Consider the following 19,790-nt stretch of genomic DNA (forward strand, 5'->3'; position numbering starts at 1 on the left):
CTCACAGCTGTGGTGCATCTGCATGGATTGGAACATGGTGGCATTTAAGACATAAGTGCACAGTGTGTATTTGCCAGAGACACGACCTTGTGACCAGACGGGTGAGATCGTCGTCTCGGGAGCCATCTCATCATCAATGGATGCAGAGAACGTCCAGGTTTGATGCACGGTCTGTGAAAGAGGAGGGCGTGAGGTCTCACGCTCGTCAGCACACTTCCTGAGGTACGTTAGATTTTGTGACTAACATTTATACAGTCAGTAAATGTGGTGTCCCTCACACCTTTATTATATTGAGCTGTATGTTAGTCATGTATCGACTTCCACTGCAGTGGAGTTTTGTGAACTGGATGTTCCATGCCTGCAGGTTGGGAAGTTGATTAGTAATCAAGCCAGGAAGTGTTTGCTGTGTGTGTAGAGTGTGGACTCACATAATGGTTCCTTCTTTCACAGACTCGGTTTGTTGCGGCCACCTGGGGGTGTCGGCGGGGTCCTTGGGTCCGAACAGCTTCTGGCTCCGGAGCGTTAGCGCTGCTGGGAGCGCACCACGCCAGACCGCACTTTCTTTTGTATTTTTATGTATCACTGTTATGTATTAAATTCAGTTAGCCTTTGTACCGTGCTCTGCTTATTTCATACTGGGTCCTTCAAATGCTGGTCGGTTCTCCGAGCTGCGTCCGACACATAACAAAAAGCCTTCAGTTAATTCAAAATGCTGCAGCTAGAGTACTAACGAGGACTAGAAGGAGAGAGCATATCTAACCCATATTGGCCTCTCTTCATTGGCTTCCTGTTAATTCTAGAATAGAATTTAAAATTCTTCTTCTTACTTATAAGGTTTTGAATAATCAGGTCCCATCTTCTCTTAGGGACCTCATAGTACCATATCACCCCAATAGAGCGCTTCGCTCTCAGACTGCAGGCTTACTTGTAGTTCCTAGGGTTTGTAAGAGTAGAATGGGAGGCAGAGCCTTCAGCTTTCAGGCTCCTCTCCTGTGGAACCAGCTCCCAATTCAGATCAGGGAAACAGACACCCTCTCTACTTTTAAGATTAGGCTTAAAACTTTCCTTTTTGATAAAGCTTATAGTTAGGGCTGGATCAGGTGACCCTGAACCATCCCTTAGTTATGCTGCTATAGACTTAGACTGCTGGGGGGTTCCCATGATGCACTGAGTGTTTCTTTCTCTTTTGCTCTGTATGCACCACTCTGCATTTAATCATTAGTGATTGATCTCTGCTCCCCTCCACAGCATGTCTTTTTCCTGGTTCTCTCCCTCAGCCCCAACCAGTCCCAGCAGAAGACTGCCCCTCCCTGAGCCTGGTTCTGCTGGAGGTTTCTTCCTGTTAAAAGGGAGTTTTTCCTTCCCACTGTCACCAAGTGCTTGCTCACAGGGGGTCGTTTTGACCATTGGGGTTTTTCTGTAATTATTGTATGGCCTTGCCTTACAATATAAAGCACGTTGGAGCAACTGTTTGTTGTGATTTGGTGCTATATGAATAAAATTGATTGATTGATTGAAGCTATAGAAACATCTCAAGGATGATGGAAACAGGATGCACCTAAGCTCAATTTTGAGGTTCATGGCAAAGGTTGTGAATATTTATATACATGTGATTTTGTCGTTTTTTTGTTTTTAATAAATGTGCATAAAGCTAAACAAAGCTAAAAAATAACTTTTTCACATTATCATTATGGGGTGTTGTTTGTAGAGTTTTCTAGGAAAAAATGTATTTGACCCATTTTGAAATACTACTGTATCATAAACTACAACGCAATGCTAAAATACCCTCGGCCGCATTGTGTTCTTTATAATTTCAAGTTGTTTAATTGGTATCCCAGTGCAAAGTGTATATATATATATATGAGGTCTGTGATGAAAAAAGCGGTCCTTTTTATTTTTTTCAAAAAATAAATGGATTTGATTCATATGTTTTTACGTCAGACATGCTTGAACCCTCGTGCGCATGCGTGAGTTTTTTCACGCGTGTCGGTGACGTCTTTCGCCTGTGGGCAGGCCTTGAGTGAGGAGTGCTCCACCCCGCCCGTCAGAATCTCTTTGTCTGAATGGCTGCTGCGGACGGCACGCGTTGCCTTATCAACCTTTTTTCTGGACCTGTGAGGAATATCCTGTGAGTGGACACTATTCGAGAAATTAAGCTGGTTTTTGGTGAAAAGTTTAACGGCTGATGAGAGATTATGGGGTGTTTCTGTCAGTGTAAGGACTTCCCACGGAGCTGGACGTCGCGCAGCGCTTCCAGGCACCGTCGTTGGCCTGTTTCGACCTGAAAACATCCTAATTTAAGGCTTAATTCACCCAGGACGTCGTGAGAGAACAGAGAAGATTCAGAAGAGGCCGGCATGAGGACTTTGTGCGGACATTCCACTGTTTAAGGACATTTTGTAATGAAAGACGTGCGCCGCAACAGGAAAAACACCTCCGTGTTGAAAACCATTTGTAAAATTCAGGCGGCTTTTGATGGCTTTCAACAAGTGAGTAACTGAGAAATTGTTTAACAGCTTGGGTATGTTCCAACTTGTCCGTTAAGGTTTCCAACGGAGGTGTTTTTCCTGTCGCGACCCCCCGCGGTCGGGTCAGGCCCGACATGCGACTCTGCCCGCACATTCTTTCATTACAAAATGTCCGTTAACAATGGAATGTCCGAATAAACTCCTCATGCCGACTTCTTCTGAAAGTTCTCTGTTCTCTGACGACTTACTGGATCAACAGAGCCTGAAATGTGGAGGTTTTCAACTTGAAACAGTGAGACGCTGCCGCCTCGAAGCGCAGATTGCCTTACGGCGACACTACCAGACCAAAATCTCTCATCAGCCGTTAAAATTTTTACTGAAAACCAGCTGAATTTATCGAATGGTGTCCACTCAGTTGTGCCTTACAGCTTTTGAAAAAATTTTTATCAAACAAAGCAGCAGTCTCTGAGCCATTCCTAAACAATGAAAAAACGACGAGAGGGTGGGCCACTCCTCACTCAAAGACTGCCCACAGACGAATGACGTAACCGACAAGCGTGAAAAAACTCTCGCATGCCCACGAGGGTTCAAGCATATCTGATGTAATCACACGTGATTCAAATCCATATGGTTTGTGAAAAAAATAATAAGGTCTGTTACTTTTATCACAGACCTCGTATATATAATATATATATAAAATTTATTATGCATTTATTGTTATTTACATTCATTATATATATACATGTTCCCTGTGAATTTGAAGACTCTGGCAGTAATAGAACTGGACTTATGCTGAGCACAGACAGACAGACGCAAAGTCTTCACAATACCTAATGGGCATATTTGATGGCCTTCAATCAATCAATCAACTTTTTTCTTGTATAGCGCCAAATCACAACAAACAGTTGCCCCAAGGCGCTCCACATTGCAAGGCAAGGCCATACAATAATTATGAAACACAGTCTACGTCTAAAGCAACATAACCAAGGGATGGTCCAGGGTCACCCGATCCAGCCCTAACTATAAGCCTTAGCGAAAAGGAAAGTTTTAAGCCTAATCTTAAAAGTAGAGAGGGTATCTGTCTCCCTGATCTGAATTGGGAGCTGGTTCCACAGGAGAGGAGCCTGAAAGCTGAAGCCTTGAGTAAAAATGTGTAGAAAGTGAAGTGCTGTGAATACTTTTTGGATACACTGTGCGTCTGTTTGAAGTGTAATTCAATGTTGTTTTGTGTTTATGCTGGCGTCCATCTGTCCAGACGCTGCCTGGTTTCAACACAAGGTTATGTCTCTTTGATTTCCAGAGAAATAAAAAACTCTTGTTTTGTACTTTATCATTTGTGCAACCGTCTGAGGATCCAAGAGATCAGGAGAATGCTGGACAAGATTCTTCCATTAATCTGAGCGAAGTGTCAAAACTCTCTGAAGTGCAAGAAAAATCTTTGGCATTCGGATCGGAAAAGGCAACACAAGCCTGAGTGCCAGTTTGTCTTGGCAGCGTCTGATTGGTTGAGACACATACTCACACGCTGCAGTTGTGGCCAAAAAAACAGAGAGGAAATGAGTCTTAAAACCCTTAAACACACATAGGGAAACGTGAATGAGGAGAAGACAGGTCTGGCCGTCTTTATTTTACAGTCAAACCTTGATGGTGTAGCAAATCTAAAATCTATGTGCACTCAGTTCATCTTCTTCTTCTGCCACGCCACCAACCTGCACACCTTCCCTCAGCACATCCTTAAACCTCCTCTTTGGCCTCCCATCCTCAGCATCCTTCTCCTGATATAGCCCACACCCATTATCTTATGACACTCAGTGTCAAATTTGAAGATATTCTTTCATATGCAGGGAAATATTTTTACTTTTTATGATCACAAAACCTTCTGGTGTACCGAATTTACTTCACATGTAACGTATGTGTATTGACAGGTGTGCACAGTCTAGTTTTTAATCACACAATGCTAATGGGCTAACATTAGCATGGAAACTTGCTTGTGTCAGAACGCAATGCTAACAGGTGTCTCATAACGTGATGCTAATGGAATAACATTAGCATGAAATGCAGCTAATGTCACAACGTAATGCTAATGAACTTCACATATTGACATGCTAATGACTTAACCTTAGCATGAAAACGTGCTGGTGTCACAATGCAATGTTAACGTCACATAACATAGTGCTAATGGGATAACATTAATCAATCAATCAATTCAATTAATTTTATTTATACAGCGCCAAATCACAACAAACAGTTGCCCCAAGGCGCTTTATATTGTAAGGCAAGGCCATACAATAATTATGTAAAAACCCCAACAGTCAAAACGACCCCCTGTGAGCAAGCACTTGGCGACAGTGGGAAGGAAAAACTCCCTTTTAACAGGAAGAAACCTCCAGCAGAACCAGGCTCAGGGAGGGGCAGTCTTCTGCTGGGACTGGTTGGGGCTGAGGGAGAGAACCAGGAAAAAGACATGCTGTGGAGGGGAGCAGAGATCAATCACTAATGATTAAATGAAGAGTGGTGCATACAGAGCAAAAAGAGAAAGAAACACTCAGTGCATCATGGGAACCCCCCAGCAGTCTAAGTCTATAGCAGCATAACTAAGGGATGGTTCAGGGTCACCTGATCCAGCCCTAACTATAAGCTTTAGCAAAAAGGAAAGTTTTAAGCCTAATCTTAAAAGTAGAGAGGGTGTCTGTCTCCCTGATCTGAATTGGGAGCTGGTTCCACAGGAGAGGAGCCTGAAAGCTGAAGGCTCTGCCTCCCATTCTACTCTTACAAACCCTAGGAACTACAAGTAAGCCTGCAGTCTGAGAGCGAAGCGCTCTATTGGGGTGATATGGTACTATGAGGTCCCTAAGATAAGATGGGACCTGATTATTCAAAACCTTATAAGTAAGAAGAAGAATTTTAAATTCTATTCTAGAATTAACAGGAAGCCAATGAAGAGAGGCCAATATGGGTGAGATATGCTCTCTCCTTCTAGTCCCTGTCAGTACTCTAGCTGCAGCATTTTGAATTAACTGAAGGCTTTTCAGGGAACTTTTAGGACAACCTGATAATAATGAATTACAGTAGTCCAGCCTAGAGGAAATAAATGCATGAATTAGTTTTTCAGCATCACTCTGAGACAAGACCTTTCTAATTTTAGAGATATTGTGTAAATGCAAAAAAGCAGTCCTACATATTTGTTTAATATGCGCTTTGAATGACATATCCTGATCAAAAATGACTCCAAGATTTCTCACAGTATGGTCCTAGCACAGAACCTTGTGGAACTCCATAATTAACCTTAGTCTGTGAAGAAGATTCCCCATTTACATGAACAAATTGTAATCTATTAGATAAATATGATTCAAACCACCACAGCGCAGTGCCTTTAATACCTATGGCATGCTCTAATCTCTGTAATAAAATTTTATGGTCAACAGTATCAAAAGCAGCACTGAGGTCTAACAGAACAAGCACAGAGATGAGTCCACTGTCTGAGGCCATAGGAAGATCATTTGTAACCTTCACTAATGCTGTTTCTGTACTATGATGAATTCTAAAACCTGACTGAAACTCTTCAAATAGACCATTCCTCTGCAGATGATCAGTTAGCTGTTTTACAACTACCCTTTCAAGAATTTTTGAGAGAAAAGGAAGGTTGGAGATTGGCCTATAATTAGCTAAGATAACTGGGTCAAGTGATGGCTTTTTAAGTAACGGTTTAATTACTGCCCCCTTAAAAGCCTGTGGTACATAGCCAACTAATAAAGATAGATTGATCATATTTAAGATCGAAGCATTAAATAATGGTAGGGCTTCCTTGAGCAGCCTGGTAGGAATGGGGTCTAATAGACATGTTGATGGTTTGGATGAAGTAACTAATGAAAATAACTCAGACAGAACAATCTGAGAGAAAGAGTCTAACCAAATACCGGCATCACTGAAAGCAGCCAAAGATAACGATACGTCTTTGGGATGGTTATGAGTAATTTTTTCTCTAATAGTTAAAATTTTATTAGCAAAGAAAGTCATGAAGTCATTACTAGTTAAAGTTAAAGGAATACTCGGCTCAATAGAGCTCTGACTCTTTGTCAGCCTGGCTACAGTGCTGAAAAGAAACCTGGGGTTGTTCTTATTTTCTTCAATTAGTGATGAGTAGTAAGATGTCCTAGCTTTACGGAGGGCTTTTTTATAGAGCAACAGACTCTTTTTCCAGGCTAAGTGAAGATCTTCTAAATTAGTGAGATGCCATTTCCTCTCCAACTTATGGGTTATCTGCTTTAAGCTGCGAGTTTGTGAGTTATACCATGGAGTCAGGCACTTCTGATTTAAAGCTCTCTTTTTCAGAGGAGCTACAGCATCCAAAGTCGTCTTCAATGAGGATGTAAAACTATTGACGAGATACTCTATCTCACTTACAGAGTTTAGGTAGCTACTCTGCACTGTGTTGGTATATGGCATTAGAGAACATAAAGAAGGAATCATATCCTTAAACCTAGTTACAGCGCTTTCTGAAAGACTTCTAGTGTAAAGAAACTTATTCCCCACTGCTGGGTAGTCCATCAGAATAAATGTAAATGTTATTAAGAAATGATCAGACAGAAGGCAGTTTTCAGGGAATACTGTTAAGTCTTCAATTTCCATACCATAAGTCAGAACAAGATCTAAGATATGATTAAAGTGGTGGGTGGACTCATTTACATTTTGAGCAAAGCCAATTGAGTCTAATAATAGATTAAATGCAGTGCTGAGGCTGTCATTCTCAGCATCTGTGTGGATGTTAAAATCGCCCACTATAATTATCTTAGTCTGTGGTGCAGTTGAAGGTGCTATATTATTTTTTCTTTTTGAATTTTTATGCTTAAATAGATTTTTGCTGGTTATTGGTGGTCTGGGAGCAGGCACCGTCTCTACGGGGATGGGGTAATGAGGGGATGGCAGGGGGAGAGAAGCTGCAGAAAGGTGTGTAAGACTACAACTCTGCTTCCTGGTCCCAACCCTGGATAGTCACGGTTTGGAGGATTTAAGAAAATTGGCCAGATTTCTAGAAATGAGAGCTGCTCCATCCAAAGTGGGATGGATGCCGTCTCTCCTAACAAGACCAGGTTTTCCCCAGAAGCTTTGCCAATTATCTATGAAGCCCACCTCATTTTTTGGACACCACTCAGACAGCCAGGAATTCAAGGAGAACATGCGGCTAAACATGTCACTCCCGGTCCGAATGCGGAGGGGCCCAGAGAAAACTACAGTCTGAGTCTGACATTGTTTTTGCAAAGTTACACACCGATTCAATGTTAATTTTAGTGACCTCCGATTGGCGTAACCAGGTGTCATTACTGCCGACGTGAATTACAATCTTACCAAATTTACGCTTAGCCTTAGCCAGCAGTTTCAAATTTCCTTCAATGTCGCCTGCTCTGGCCCCCGGAAGACAATTGACTATGGTTGCTGGTGTCGCTAACTTCACATTTCTCAAAACAGAGTCGCCAATAACCAGAGTTTGATCCTCGGCGGGTGTGTCGTCGAGTGGGGAAAAACGGTTAGAAATGTGAACGGGTTGGCGGTGTACACGGGGCTTCTGTTTAGAACTACGCTTCCTCCTCACAGTCACCCAGTCGGCCTGCTTTCCCGGCTGCTCGGGATCTGCCAGAGGGAAACTAACGGCGGCTAAGCTACCTTGGTCTGCACCGACTACAGGGGCCTGGCTAGCTGTAGAATTTTCACGGTGCGGAGCCGAGTCTCCAATTCGCCCAGCCTGGCCTCCAAAGCTACGAATAAGCTACACTTATTACAAGTACCTTTACTGCTAAAGGAGGCCGAGGAATAACTAAACATTTCACACCCAGAGCAGAAAAGTGCAGGAGAGACAGGAGAAGCCGCCATGCTAAACCGGCTAAGAGCTAGTAGCTGCGCTAAGCTAGCGGATTCCTAAAGACACACAAAGTGAATAATGTGTAAATAATTTAGAGGTGATTCAGCAGAGGGAGTGTTTTAGTTAAGTCACGTGAAGATTACACTGTGAAACAAATCGTTATCTAGGTAACTAGATCAATCTAACTGCGCAGATTTAAACAGCTAACAGATACAGCAAAACACAGCTGTGCTCCGGAACAGGAAGTGATACAATACCGCAGTGAGAGCCAACCACCAGTAGAGGCAAGCAAGATCTGATGCTGGATCCGCCAGAATTAATGTTAATGAACACTAATTCGTGTCACAACATGATGCTAATTTAAGTCCCTTTGGCTGATCCCTTGTTTTCACTCGGGGTCAACACAGCAAATCCAAGGTGGATTTGCATGTTGATTTTGGCACAAGTTTTACGCTGGATGCGCTTCTTGATGCAACGCCACATTACATGTAGAAATGTGGCGGGGTGGGATTGTAACCAAGAACCTTCCGCACTGAAACCAAGCAGGCAAACCACTTGGTCACCCCCCCGCACCCACAACATAATGCTAATGAACTTCATCGTACACGCAATGCTAGTAACATGAGCATAAAAGCTTGCTAGCATCACAACACAATGCTCATTGGCTAATGTTAGCCTGTAGTGGAGGTGTCAGAGAGGAGGATGTTGAGGAAACTGCTCAGCATCCTGGACAACACCTCCCACCCCTTGCATGCCACACTGATGTCCTGCCAGAGCACCTTCAGCCACAGAACGCTACCGAGACCACCGAGGTGCACCACAGAATGGCACAGGAAGTCTTTCCTACCTGTAGCAATCAGAATGTATAATTCCTCCCCCTTCTGCAGGATGAATACATAATGAACAGAGTTATTCAGTTACTCAGAGTTCTGTGCAATATTACTGAACATCTTGTGCAAATGTCAATCATTACATTTAAATTTGCTGTAGTTATTGTCAAAATGCTTACTGTTTTGGTACTCTGGCAAAAGAATTTTCTTTGGGATAAATAAAATTGATTTTATCTTATCATATCTTAGCATGAACACTTGCTAAGGTCACATAATATGATGCTAATGGGCTAATGTAAGCATAAAATCCCATGTAATAACGTGGTGCTAATGGGCTAACATTAGCATGAGCTGATAGCCTCCACTGTGAGCAATAATTTTTATAATGTGCTTAATTATAATGAGTTTAAATTTTGCTTAGAAAAATCTTACTGCACCTCTTCAGGTAATATTACATGCTGCCTGAAAAAAATGACAGTTTGATGATGTGTGTTTTTTGAGTTTTTCACGGGATAGGCTAACAGCTAACAGACACACAGAGAATGATTATGAATTTATTAATAATGAGGAAAGAAGGTGAAGCATTTCATATTTTTATTCTGATGGAAACAGTTTTCATCTGTGTGGAAAATTAGTGAGACGTCTTCGATGGTCAGTACTGATTCTGAGAGGTTCTTGTTGTCCAGTTTGGCTGCATGAGAAGGTTCCTGTCTGAGTGAGACATTCTTTGAAAAGGTGCCCAGTCAAAGCAAACCGAGCCGGGCCAAACCCAGGCAGACAGGCTCTCAACTGTTTTCCCCCCCACTTCTGGATCCCTGAGGGTTGGCTGCTGTTAGGTCCGGGCTGGAGCCGAGTCAGAGGCCGTATTTAATGCTGGAGCTAATGAAGCAGTCTGGACTGTAGTCCTGCTGGAAGCAGATCCAGATCCCTGCAGAGATCAGAACATTAAAGACACACAGCCACATGCTGAATGTGTTTTTAAATCATTCTTACAATGGAAAGTGTGTTTTTCATAAAAACATTATTGTCTCTCAGCAGACATTTCCACCGGACGGCTCACGCTGGCTTTAGCTGTCTGTGCAACTTCGCTAGCTGGCTAATAAGTCACTTGTTACGTTTGCAGGAGGATTTTAGTGGCTGCAAACTAAATCAATCTGGTTTTGAAATGTTTTCAAGTTCAGTAAAGCAGGATTTTATTCTTTATGCTAAAGGCAAGCTAACATGACCTCCGTTGTAGATGGTGATTCCAGGGTGTCAAAGGTCAAAGGTATCAAGACTGGAAAAGTCAGTGTAAACCAGTGGGTTCTAAAGAAGTCAGTGTTTTAATATTTCCACGTTACTCAGGAGAATATTTTGCTTTTCTGAATGAAAAAGCAGATCACAGCTCAGTGGGTGGAGCGGCCCGTCCGCCAACAGACAGGTCAAGGGTTCAAATCCTGGTCACACCGGTCTCTGTGCAAAGTGATGAAATCCCAAAATTACTCTGAACTTGCTATGATCATGAAATTAAACATCCAAAGCCTGAGAAAGTCTAGTTGCTGGGATTTGATGGAGGATTAGCCTCAAAAACATTCAGCTTGTTTCAACACCCATGAGGGGCGGAGCCTGGTGGGGAGCATCCAATAGCAATGCAGCAACGTGCAACTGCAGAGTATGTTCCCTGACTGTGTGAATCCTTCCACTTTAATTTGTGCTTGTATTTTTGAGTATCCAAAATGACAATAAAGAACATCTTATACATAAGTTTGTGGAAACTGTTTCTGACAGTCGTGTATATTTAGTCCAGGACTGATGTCACCTCCACTTTCACAGCTTAATACTTTCTCTTGTTGTTCTTCCAGTTGTGGACCCGACTGAGGATGGCCTGATGCTCTCAGTAATCCTGGTGAGCCTCCTGCCGGTCCTGGTGGTGCTGCTGGCCATTGCTGGAATGTTCTATTGGTACAGAGTCTATCGGCGTCGCTTGCTCAGCCAAGAATGGGAGAGCAGCAGTAAGAAGCGCAAACCAAAGCCTGGCGGGCTGGACTGTAGCGACGTGTGCGCCATCATGATTGACGACAACCGGTCCGACAGCAGCTCCACACACGCCAACAACCTGAACCACAACACTGAGCCGCTGCCAATAGGCCTCGACCTGCTGGTAAACACCTCCACTGTCTGCTGAATTATATCATTTGAGATGATCTGGATCAGAATTCAGGTCCAAAGGTCAAGAAGATAAATCAGGTCTAATTCACACCTCCTGCTGGGTGATGAGGACAACCAGTCAGGTCAAGTCTGAGAGCATGTCCTGCTGCCGCACTTCGCCACATCTACGACGTAATGGAACCTGCCTTGGGTCCCGGGTGGTCCATTCCCACATCTCTCAGTGAGGATGGCCAACCAGTAAGGGATGCCAAATGTCATAGCCTTCATACAACCACCAGGGGGCACTAGATGTCTACATTAACAGTCAGACTTTGAATATTTTTAATATTTATGTCCATGCAGTGACATTTTTGCCTGAACAGACAGCCACGTGATCATGATCTCTTATCCCCCGTATCACCACTGGGGGGAATTATCACTTTGCAAAACATAAAAATGTATTTTTTTTTTTTTTTCAGTGACTCAGACATGAATGTACGTACTGTAGTTTGGAACCACTGGAAGATAAAATGATGGATTGTCCTTAAATGCAGCAGGCTTCGATCCAGATCTGATGAGTGCTGCTCCAGTAGATTCGGCATTTCACTTATTTCCACAGTACGCTGCTGAACGTCCTAAATTCTCCTTCCATCCAGGTTGGAAAAGGTCGCTTTGCTCAGGTGTACAAGGCCAAGCTGAAACAAAGCACGTCGGATCAGTTTGAGACTGTGGCTGTGAAGATCTTCCCCTACGAGGAGTACGCCTCCTGGAAGAATGAGAAGGACATCTTCTCCGACACAGACCTCCGGCATGAGAACGTTCTGCACTTCCTGACTGCTGAGGAGAGGAAGGTGGAGAAACAGTACTGGCTGATTACAGCGTTCCACCCCAGAGGAAACCTGCAGGTGAGACGCCACCGAGCGCAGGCCACCGAGGAGCCTTTGTGTTTGTTTGATATTTTTGTGCAGAATTTGCACGAGGGACCACAAAAACAACACAACAGGTCACAGATACTCAGTATTCTGCTGGTTTAACTTCAACCCTGAACTTCTTCCGAGTTTTTCTCATTTTGGATTTCACCGATTTGCATCTTTCACAGGAGTATCTGACCCATCACGTGATCAGCTGGGGGGAGCTGCAGCTGCTGGGCAGCTCTCTGGCCCGGGGTGTCGCCCATCTTCACAGTGACCACCTGCCCTGTGGACGCCCGAAGGTGAGACGGCCTGAATTTACCCGTCACCTGCTTACCTTTGAGTGCTTGGAGTCATTTTTTTCCACGTCTTTGCCCGAAGGTGCCGATCGTCCACCGTGACCTGAAGAGCTCCAACATCCTGGTGAAGAATGACGTGACGTGCTGCCTGTGCGACTTTGGTCTGGCACTCCGGCTGGACAGCTCGCTGTCTGTGGATGAGCTCGCCAACAGCGGACAGGTCAGACAGCACATTGTCACCACGCTTTACGTAATGACACTTTAACTCCCAGAATAACAGACAGTTTTGACCTGCTGAGGTTAAAGCGCTCAGAGCAGCTGGATTAAAAAAAGAAAAAAGTGTGGTGTGTTTCCTCTCAGCCGCCACATACGGCAGCATACGCTCCGGTCTCAAAGAGCAACTGGAAAAAAGATGCTCAGGAAAACACCTGATGCCACAAAAGCAAAAGTCCTGCATTTAAAATGTTATTTAAGTTAAACTGCAGAAGTAATTCTATCAAATATACTTAACCCTCAAGCAACCAGCTAGTTTAGCCACTAATACAACCGAGTGCAGTTATTTATGACACCACTGACTTTATATTGGAACACTGATATATAAATGATGGTTTTAGGGTTCTTCATATTTATTTCACTCTGTCATATATTTGTCCATCGTCCTTTTCATCCTCACTCCAGGCATCAAGAATCAGTCTTTTTTGCTATTCTGGGTCTGTTGGCTTTCCTGCAAAACAGTAAAATCTAATGATTAGAGTTGGAAAATTACACTACCATCTGAAGGTATAATGTCAAACATCTCGTAGATCTTCCCGGGGTCATATGTGCACAAGTTTGGATTATGCCTGCCACACAGATCGGCCGATCCTTGCAAAATTCCATGAACAAATGCAGGACAAATAGTTTGACAAATTCATGGTAGGAAACATTTATCTTATTAAAATTAGAAAAACAGTGTATAGAAATGTGTGCCCGGGGTCATAAATGACCCCACTCAGTCGCTTGAGGGTTAAAGTACAAAAAGTACTTTAACTTTATGTGCTTTTTGTAGCTTTATGTGGAGTGGTCCATTTAAGAATAATATCCATTATATTGTTAGATTATATTCCTAATTATTTTTGCACTGTATCTTCATATGATGTCATAACATCTTTTAGGGTGTTCAGCAACACATATATTGTTGGAATGAATATAATAATATCAGTTTCATTGGAAACGCTTCAGGATCCCCGGGAAGACTTTCAGGACTTGGCTGAGGGTAGAGGAGTGTGGAATGAGCTGCCGCAGTGACCCAGATAGGTGGCAGAAAATGAATGAATGAATTTCAGATTTTTGAGTGTTGAAATCATTTCTAAAGCCCCTTTCACACTGGGCTTGCTTTGAGTTGCATCATGACGCCACGTTGATGCAACCTAGTGCCGAGTTGATGCAGCTCAGTGCCACAACACCATGAGGGATGCAAAGGGCGAAGGGAAACAAACGACAAAAATTAAACATGTTTAATTTTTTCTCTGTCAAGCACAGGATGCAGAAAGGAAGTAGTTTTCTCGCAGGTTGAGGCAACTTAATGATACTTAACGTGATTGGATGCCACACCCACACAATATAATGTTACCCAATGCCAATTTATGATTCCTGCTGTGCTCCATTGTTGCCGAGCTATAAATCATGCAGGATTGTTGTCAAACCTTTTATACAGTGTAGACAATGCAGTAAAACTACACCGCTCAAAGAGCACATGTGAACAATTTAAAAAAAAATGCTCATTACAGCCTGACTGCAGCTCATTGCGTTCACCTCCTCAAGTTCATGTTCAAACTGATAAACTTTGTTGTTTTTGTGCAAATATTTGGTCATTTTGAAACGGATGCCTGCAACACATTTCAAAAAAGCTGGGACAGTGGTATGTTTACTACTGTGTTACATCACCTTTTCTTCTGACAACACTCAATAAGTGTTTGGGAACTGAGGACACTAATTGTGAGGGTCATGATTGGGTATAAAAGGAGCATCCCCAAAAGGCCCAAAAGCCATTCACAAGCAAAGATGAGGCGAGGATCACCACTTTGTGAACAACTGCATTAAAAAATAGTCCAACAGTTTAAGATCAATGTTTCTCAACATTCAATTGCAAGGAATTTAGGAATTCCATCATCTACAGTCCATAATATAATCAGAAGATTCAGAGAATCTGGAGAAGATTCGGAACGAAGACCCCGGACTGTTGAACAACTGAAGTCGTACATCAAGCAAGAATGGGAAAGAATTCCACCTACAAAGCTTCAACAATAAGCGAAGTGCACAACGCATCTGCGCATGCGTGGGTCAAACAGGGGCAAAAATTCCAACTACCAAACTCACACCGCTCCCATTGCATTTCGTATACAGTAGCATTAGCGGACTGTAAAAATTAAGGCTTACAGGGATTGTTTCAAAGGCTTTAAGGCTTAAGCGACACATACAATAATGACAGGTGCGCATTGTGCTGTTTTCAAATGCTCGAACGGAATTTATAGGCTTGAAAGTTGGCTGAAAACACAGATTGCAAAGCTCCACCGAGTCCACACAAAGACGGAAAGAAGAAGAAATGTGGTTGTAAACCTCCATTCATTCTACACAATTTCCCCACAGAAAAGAAAGATCCAGACGGTCGTAAAACATGGACTAAAATTGTAAGTTTCTTGCACCCATTTATTTTGTCAATATCCTGAAAGTGTGCCAAATTATAATGTGGCTGATGACGACGTTTTTGTGCGTCGGCTTATGACTGTAATGTTGCGCAATGAATGACGTGGCGCGTAATATTGTAATATTGACATGTTCTATAAACGAACTGCATGCATGCACATATCGTATGTCTGTCAACTTATCAAAACAAATGTGACACCAAAGAGGTTATATGTGAGACTCACCTTCCTTGTAGTCATTATGAAGCCGGCGGAGTAGCAATTTCTCATCCCTGCTTAGCAAATATTCTGCAATATCCGCAGTTTCAGACTCTGGACTTCGTCTAACCATCTGTCAGCTGCCTTCAAGGGGTCAGAAATTTGTGTGTCTCCAACTATCAACAAGGACTGGTCATTTTCGACAGCAGCTCTCTCTTCCTCCTTTGTCTGCACCAACGGTAGCTTCTGTAATGATGCAGCACACTCAAGCGCAGCCAGCTCTTCTTTCTGTTTCTGTCTACTGCCGTATTTGTAGTTGTAACAGGCAATCCGCGGAGCTTACAAAAACGCTTTAAATCGTCAACTTTCCAGCGGTTGAAATTATCCAAATCATAGCACTCCTCGCTGCTTTCTGCCATCATAGCTTGTGGATTGGTAGTCGAAAAATTTAGCGTACCCATAATGCACCGCGTGGCCCGAGATGTGCACTTCGCTTATTAGTGTCCTCAGTTCCCAAATGCTTATTGAGTGTTGTTAGAAGGAAAGGTGATGTAACACAGTGGTAAACATACCACTGTCCCAGCCATTTTTGAAATGTGTTGCAGGCATCCATTTCAAAAGGAGCAAATATTTGCACAAAAACAAAAAAAGTCTATCATTTTGAACATTAAATATCTTGTCTTTGTGGTGTATTCAATTGAATATAGATTGAAGAGGATTTGCAAATCTTTGTATTCTGTTTTTATTTACATTTTACACAACGTCCCAACTTCATTGGAATTAGGGTTGAAGAGAAATCAGAGCGCATCCCTGCAGCGCAGCACAAGAAGAAATATAAACTAGAAGAGAAATCAGAGCGCACACAGTCTGCCTGCAGCTCCACTGCACTCCCCTCAAGCTTCTCACCCCCTGCTGTGCACAACTGACGCAGACATTCCTGTGTTATTAGATACGCAGCTAATGCAACTCGAAGCAGGCCCGGTGTGAAAGGGGTTTGGGGGGGGCGGGGTTCCTGCAGACCCCCTGTGGTGGCTTTGGGCCTTGCATACGGCCAATTTGTGGCTGTGCCTTTGGCCCAGCCTACTTGCCACTAAAAAGGTCAGCGACTTTCATCCCTTTCTGTCGTCCACAGTCGTCGTGAGTTCTTTTGTGGCTGCGCGACGCTGTGTTGTGCACAAGCTCTCCAATCACAGCCACCGAAGCTGCTACTTGCTGCAGCTTTAGGCTATAAAGTTAACATTATGACATGATGATTTTTATTTTATTTAGTTTAGTTTTGAAGTTGCTTGATGTTTTGTTATAGAGAGGAAAAAAAAGTTGAACACCACTAAGGAAATTTCTTTTATCACCAACTTGTTGGGATGAAAGAAATTTCAAACACCAAACAGAAAACTACACCTTCAGGTTTGTGTAGTAATTTGGATGAACTGACTCTTTAATCAATAAAAACTGCTCAGCAGAAAATGAAATGTTTTGATTTTGTGTTGGACCTGAGGGGAATCTGTTCTTCTCCTGCAGTAACTCTGAGCATGTTTGCTTGTATGTGTGTGTGTGTTTGCATCAAAGTGCTGCACGTGTCGTCGCTGTAACAGCTGCGGTTTGGGTTTCTGGTTTCTCAGTGAGATCTGAGCAGGACGTGTTTGTTTTGTGTCTCTTTTTCTTGGAGATCATATTACTTTGTTTGCTGAAGATCTGACAGACGGACGATGATTGAGAGATTAAAAAAAGAAAGGTGTTGTTGCAATGTAAGCGCCCCCTCAGGCGGCTTTGAGTCAGCGTGACACTTTGATTGGCGTATGATCCCCGGAGCCAGTTAGGTCCATATTTATGTGGACTTGGATAAAGTTGTTTTCGTTGTGGCAGCACATTACGAAGTGCAGAAACACACAAAAAGTGTTATAATTCCTGAGCTACTCGCCTGGTCGTGAGGACGTTTACCTGAAATTAAAGGTGACGGTTTGCACAAAGAGCTTATATAGTAAGTAGAGCTTCAACACGCAGAAGGTGACAAAAGGATTTACATCATAAAGGAAAAACTCAGTCTTCACAACATCTGTGAGAGGGCCTGCACACATTACATCTTGTATGTGTTCCTGTGGTTTTGTATGTGTGTGTGCGTGTTAACTCTGGGTGCTGTGTGCACTGCAGGTGGGCACGGCGCGCTACATGGCTCCAGAGGTGCTGGAGGCTCGGCTGAACCTGGAGAACATTGAGTCCTTCAAACAGACAGACATTTACTCCATGGCGCTGGTGCTGTGGGAAATGACGTCCAGGTGTGAAGCCATCGGAGGTCAGAGGTCACACAAACACACTCGCACAAACACACACCATCACACTGTGGGAAATCATCACAACAAAAATGCATCACACGGGAAATGTGACGACCAATGAAATGACCCGATGTTGAGGTTTGAGGTTGAAGAGGTTCAGGTTGTCATGGCAACATCCGTGTGAGAGCAGTGCAAACCGCAGTCTGATCGTTTCCTTGTTACTGTAATTATATCTGTAAAAATAAGGTTTTAAGTTAATTAAAAATGTATTTATTAAAGAGTTATAATCAAATTTACTTGGGGAAAAAAGAAAGAATTTTAGTTTAGGAAGATGCAGGATCTTTTTATAATTATTATAAAAGTAGTGCTTTGATAACCATCATGATAAAAAATAAATAAATCACACCTTCATTAAGTTTAAGTGATATGTGCTCATGAAACAGAAAGAACACAGCATTAGATTTGAGTGGACGCCTTTATTCATGTGCAGCCCCAACTGCTCCCTGTGTGGGGAGCAGGGAATACCCAGTGATGTCACAGGGAATCCCCAAGAACAACAGCAAATATGTCTGGTCTTGATGAATCCTGTGCATCTATGTTTGTTTTTATTTCACAAAGACATGATTTAGTGTGCTAATATCAAAGAAAAAACATTAAATAGCTACTTTTCTAGAAATGTGTCACTTTTTACTTTTTTTACTTTTTGTGGGCTTTTCTCACTCATCCTCCCTCATCCAATCCTTCAGCTGTCATTAGTCAAATTTCTGGCATTTTGTGATGCATAAGGGCTAAAAACAAACAAAGAAGCAAACAAACAAACACCAACCAGACTTCAAATTATGATACTATGGTGCTTGTCTTTTACTGAGCTCTGCTCTGTGTCAACCTGATCCTGTCAGATCTCAGAAGCTAAGCAGTGCGGGACCTGGTTAGTACTTGGATGGGAGACCTCTTTGGAACACCAGCAGCTGTGTGTTTCTCCAGGTTACACTGGAGTTGCGTCAGGAAGGGCATCCAGCGCAAAACTTGTGCCAAATACCAATGCGGATCTGGCTGTATCTGCTGTGGCGACCCTGAACAAAAAACAGGAGCAGCTGAATGGACGACAACATAACAACAACTCGTCTTCTACCTAAGCCTGTGTTGTTGGTCGTTGTGGGAAACATCGTCCCATGGTGTCACTGCAGTGTCGCGGCGTTGCGATCATTGTTTCCCAATAAGAAGGTCAACAAACAGTACAAGGCCTCCTTGCTCTGTTCACAAATTACACCCAGTGTCAAATTTGTGCCAGATCCACATGTGGATCCGTGCAGGAGCAGCCAGAAGAATCAAAGTTGAAGAAAAAGGAGTGAAACCAACAGCTGTTACAGCTGGTGAGATGGAACGCGAGCTTCAACACAGTGTAAACAAAGCAGTTTGTCATGTGGGTTCATCTGGTTCAGTGAACCAAACAAATGTTAGTCAGCAGAACAAAATCAAATCCAACTGATTCATTTGGAAAATCAGATCCCTATGAAAGGTGGAGATGAATGTGTGATTTGTGTCATGCACTGAACGTGTGATTTTTTTTTGTGCACTGAATGTGGGATTTATCTTGAGCACTGAACGTGTGATTTGTTTCATGAGCTGAACGTGTGATTTGTTTCGTGCACTGAACATGTGATATATCTTATGCACTGAATGTGGGACTCATCTTGTGCACTGAACGTGTGATTTGTTTCATGTGCTGAACAGTGGTGGGCACAGATAACCAAAAAATTAACTTCGATAACAGATAATCACATAACTGAAAAATTATCTTTGATAAAGTTAAAATGATAAACCACCCAAAAATGTATCGAAATTACAGATAAACGATAACTTCCAGTAATGTCTCCAGTACACTTACAACTACTAACAAGCTCATTTTTAGTTTTAACACCACGATCGCTTCTGGTAGCATCAAAGGTGACGACAGACCCAAATGAGTCAGCACTTCTGTCTTTGAGCATCTTTCCCCCTGCTGGAAGCTCCAGTTTACTATGAGGCTTCCAGCACAAACGCCACCAAGAGGAGCCACAAAGCTCAACTCCCTACTCAATCACAATGATCGCGTCAGGCGGAGATCTTGGAAAATAAAGCAATGCTGACTTATGGTTTGGTGTAA

The 19,790-nt window shown here is 42.9% G+C and overlaps 1 protein-coding gene across 1 annotated transcript in view; it reads left to right on the plus strand.

Annotated features, from left to right (window-relative positions):
- Nucleotides 1–19,790, plus strand: part of LOC117513644 (TGF-beta receptor type-2-like) — an 85,038-nt gene that overhangs the window by 45,859 nt on the left and 19,389 nt on the right. The window contains exons 4-8 of the mRNA XM_034173877.1: nt 10,997–11,295; nt 11,939–12,187; nt 12,382–12,495; nt 12,575–12,712; nt 17,523–17,664. Of these exons, the coding sequence (XP_034029768.1) occupies nt 10,997–11,295; nt 11,939–12,187; nt 12,382–12,495; nt 12,575–12,712; nt 17,523–17,664 (942 nt within the window). The remainder of the gene's footprint in view (nt 1–10,996; nt 11,296–11,938; nt 12,188–12,381; nt 12,496–12,574; nt 12,713–17,522; nt 17,665–19,790) is intronic.

This window comes from Thalassophryne amazonica, chromosome 7, assembly GCF_902500255.1.
Source record: "Thalassophryne amazonica chromosome 7, fThaAma1.1, whole genome shotgun sequence".
Taxonomy (NCBI): domain Eukaryota; kingdom Metazoa; phylum Chordata; class Actinopteri; order Batrachoidiformes; family Batrachoididae; genus Thalassophryne; species Thalassophryne amazonica.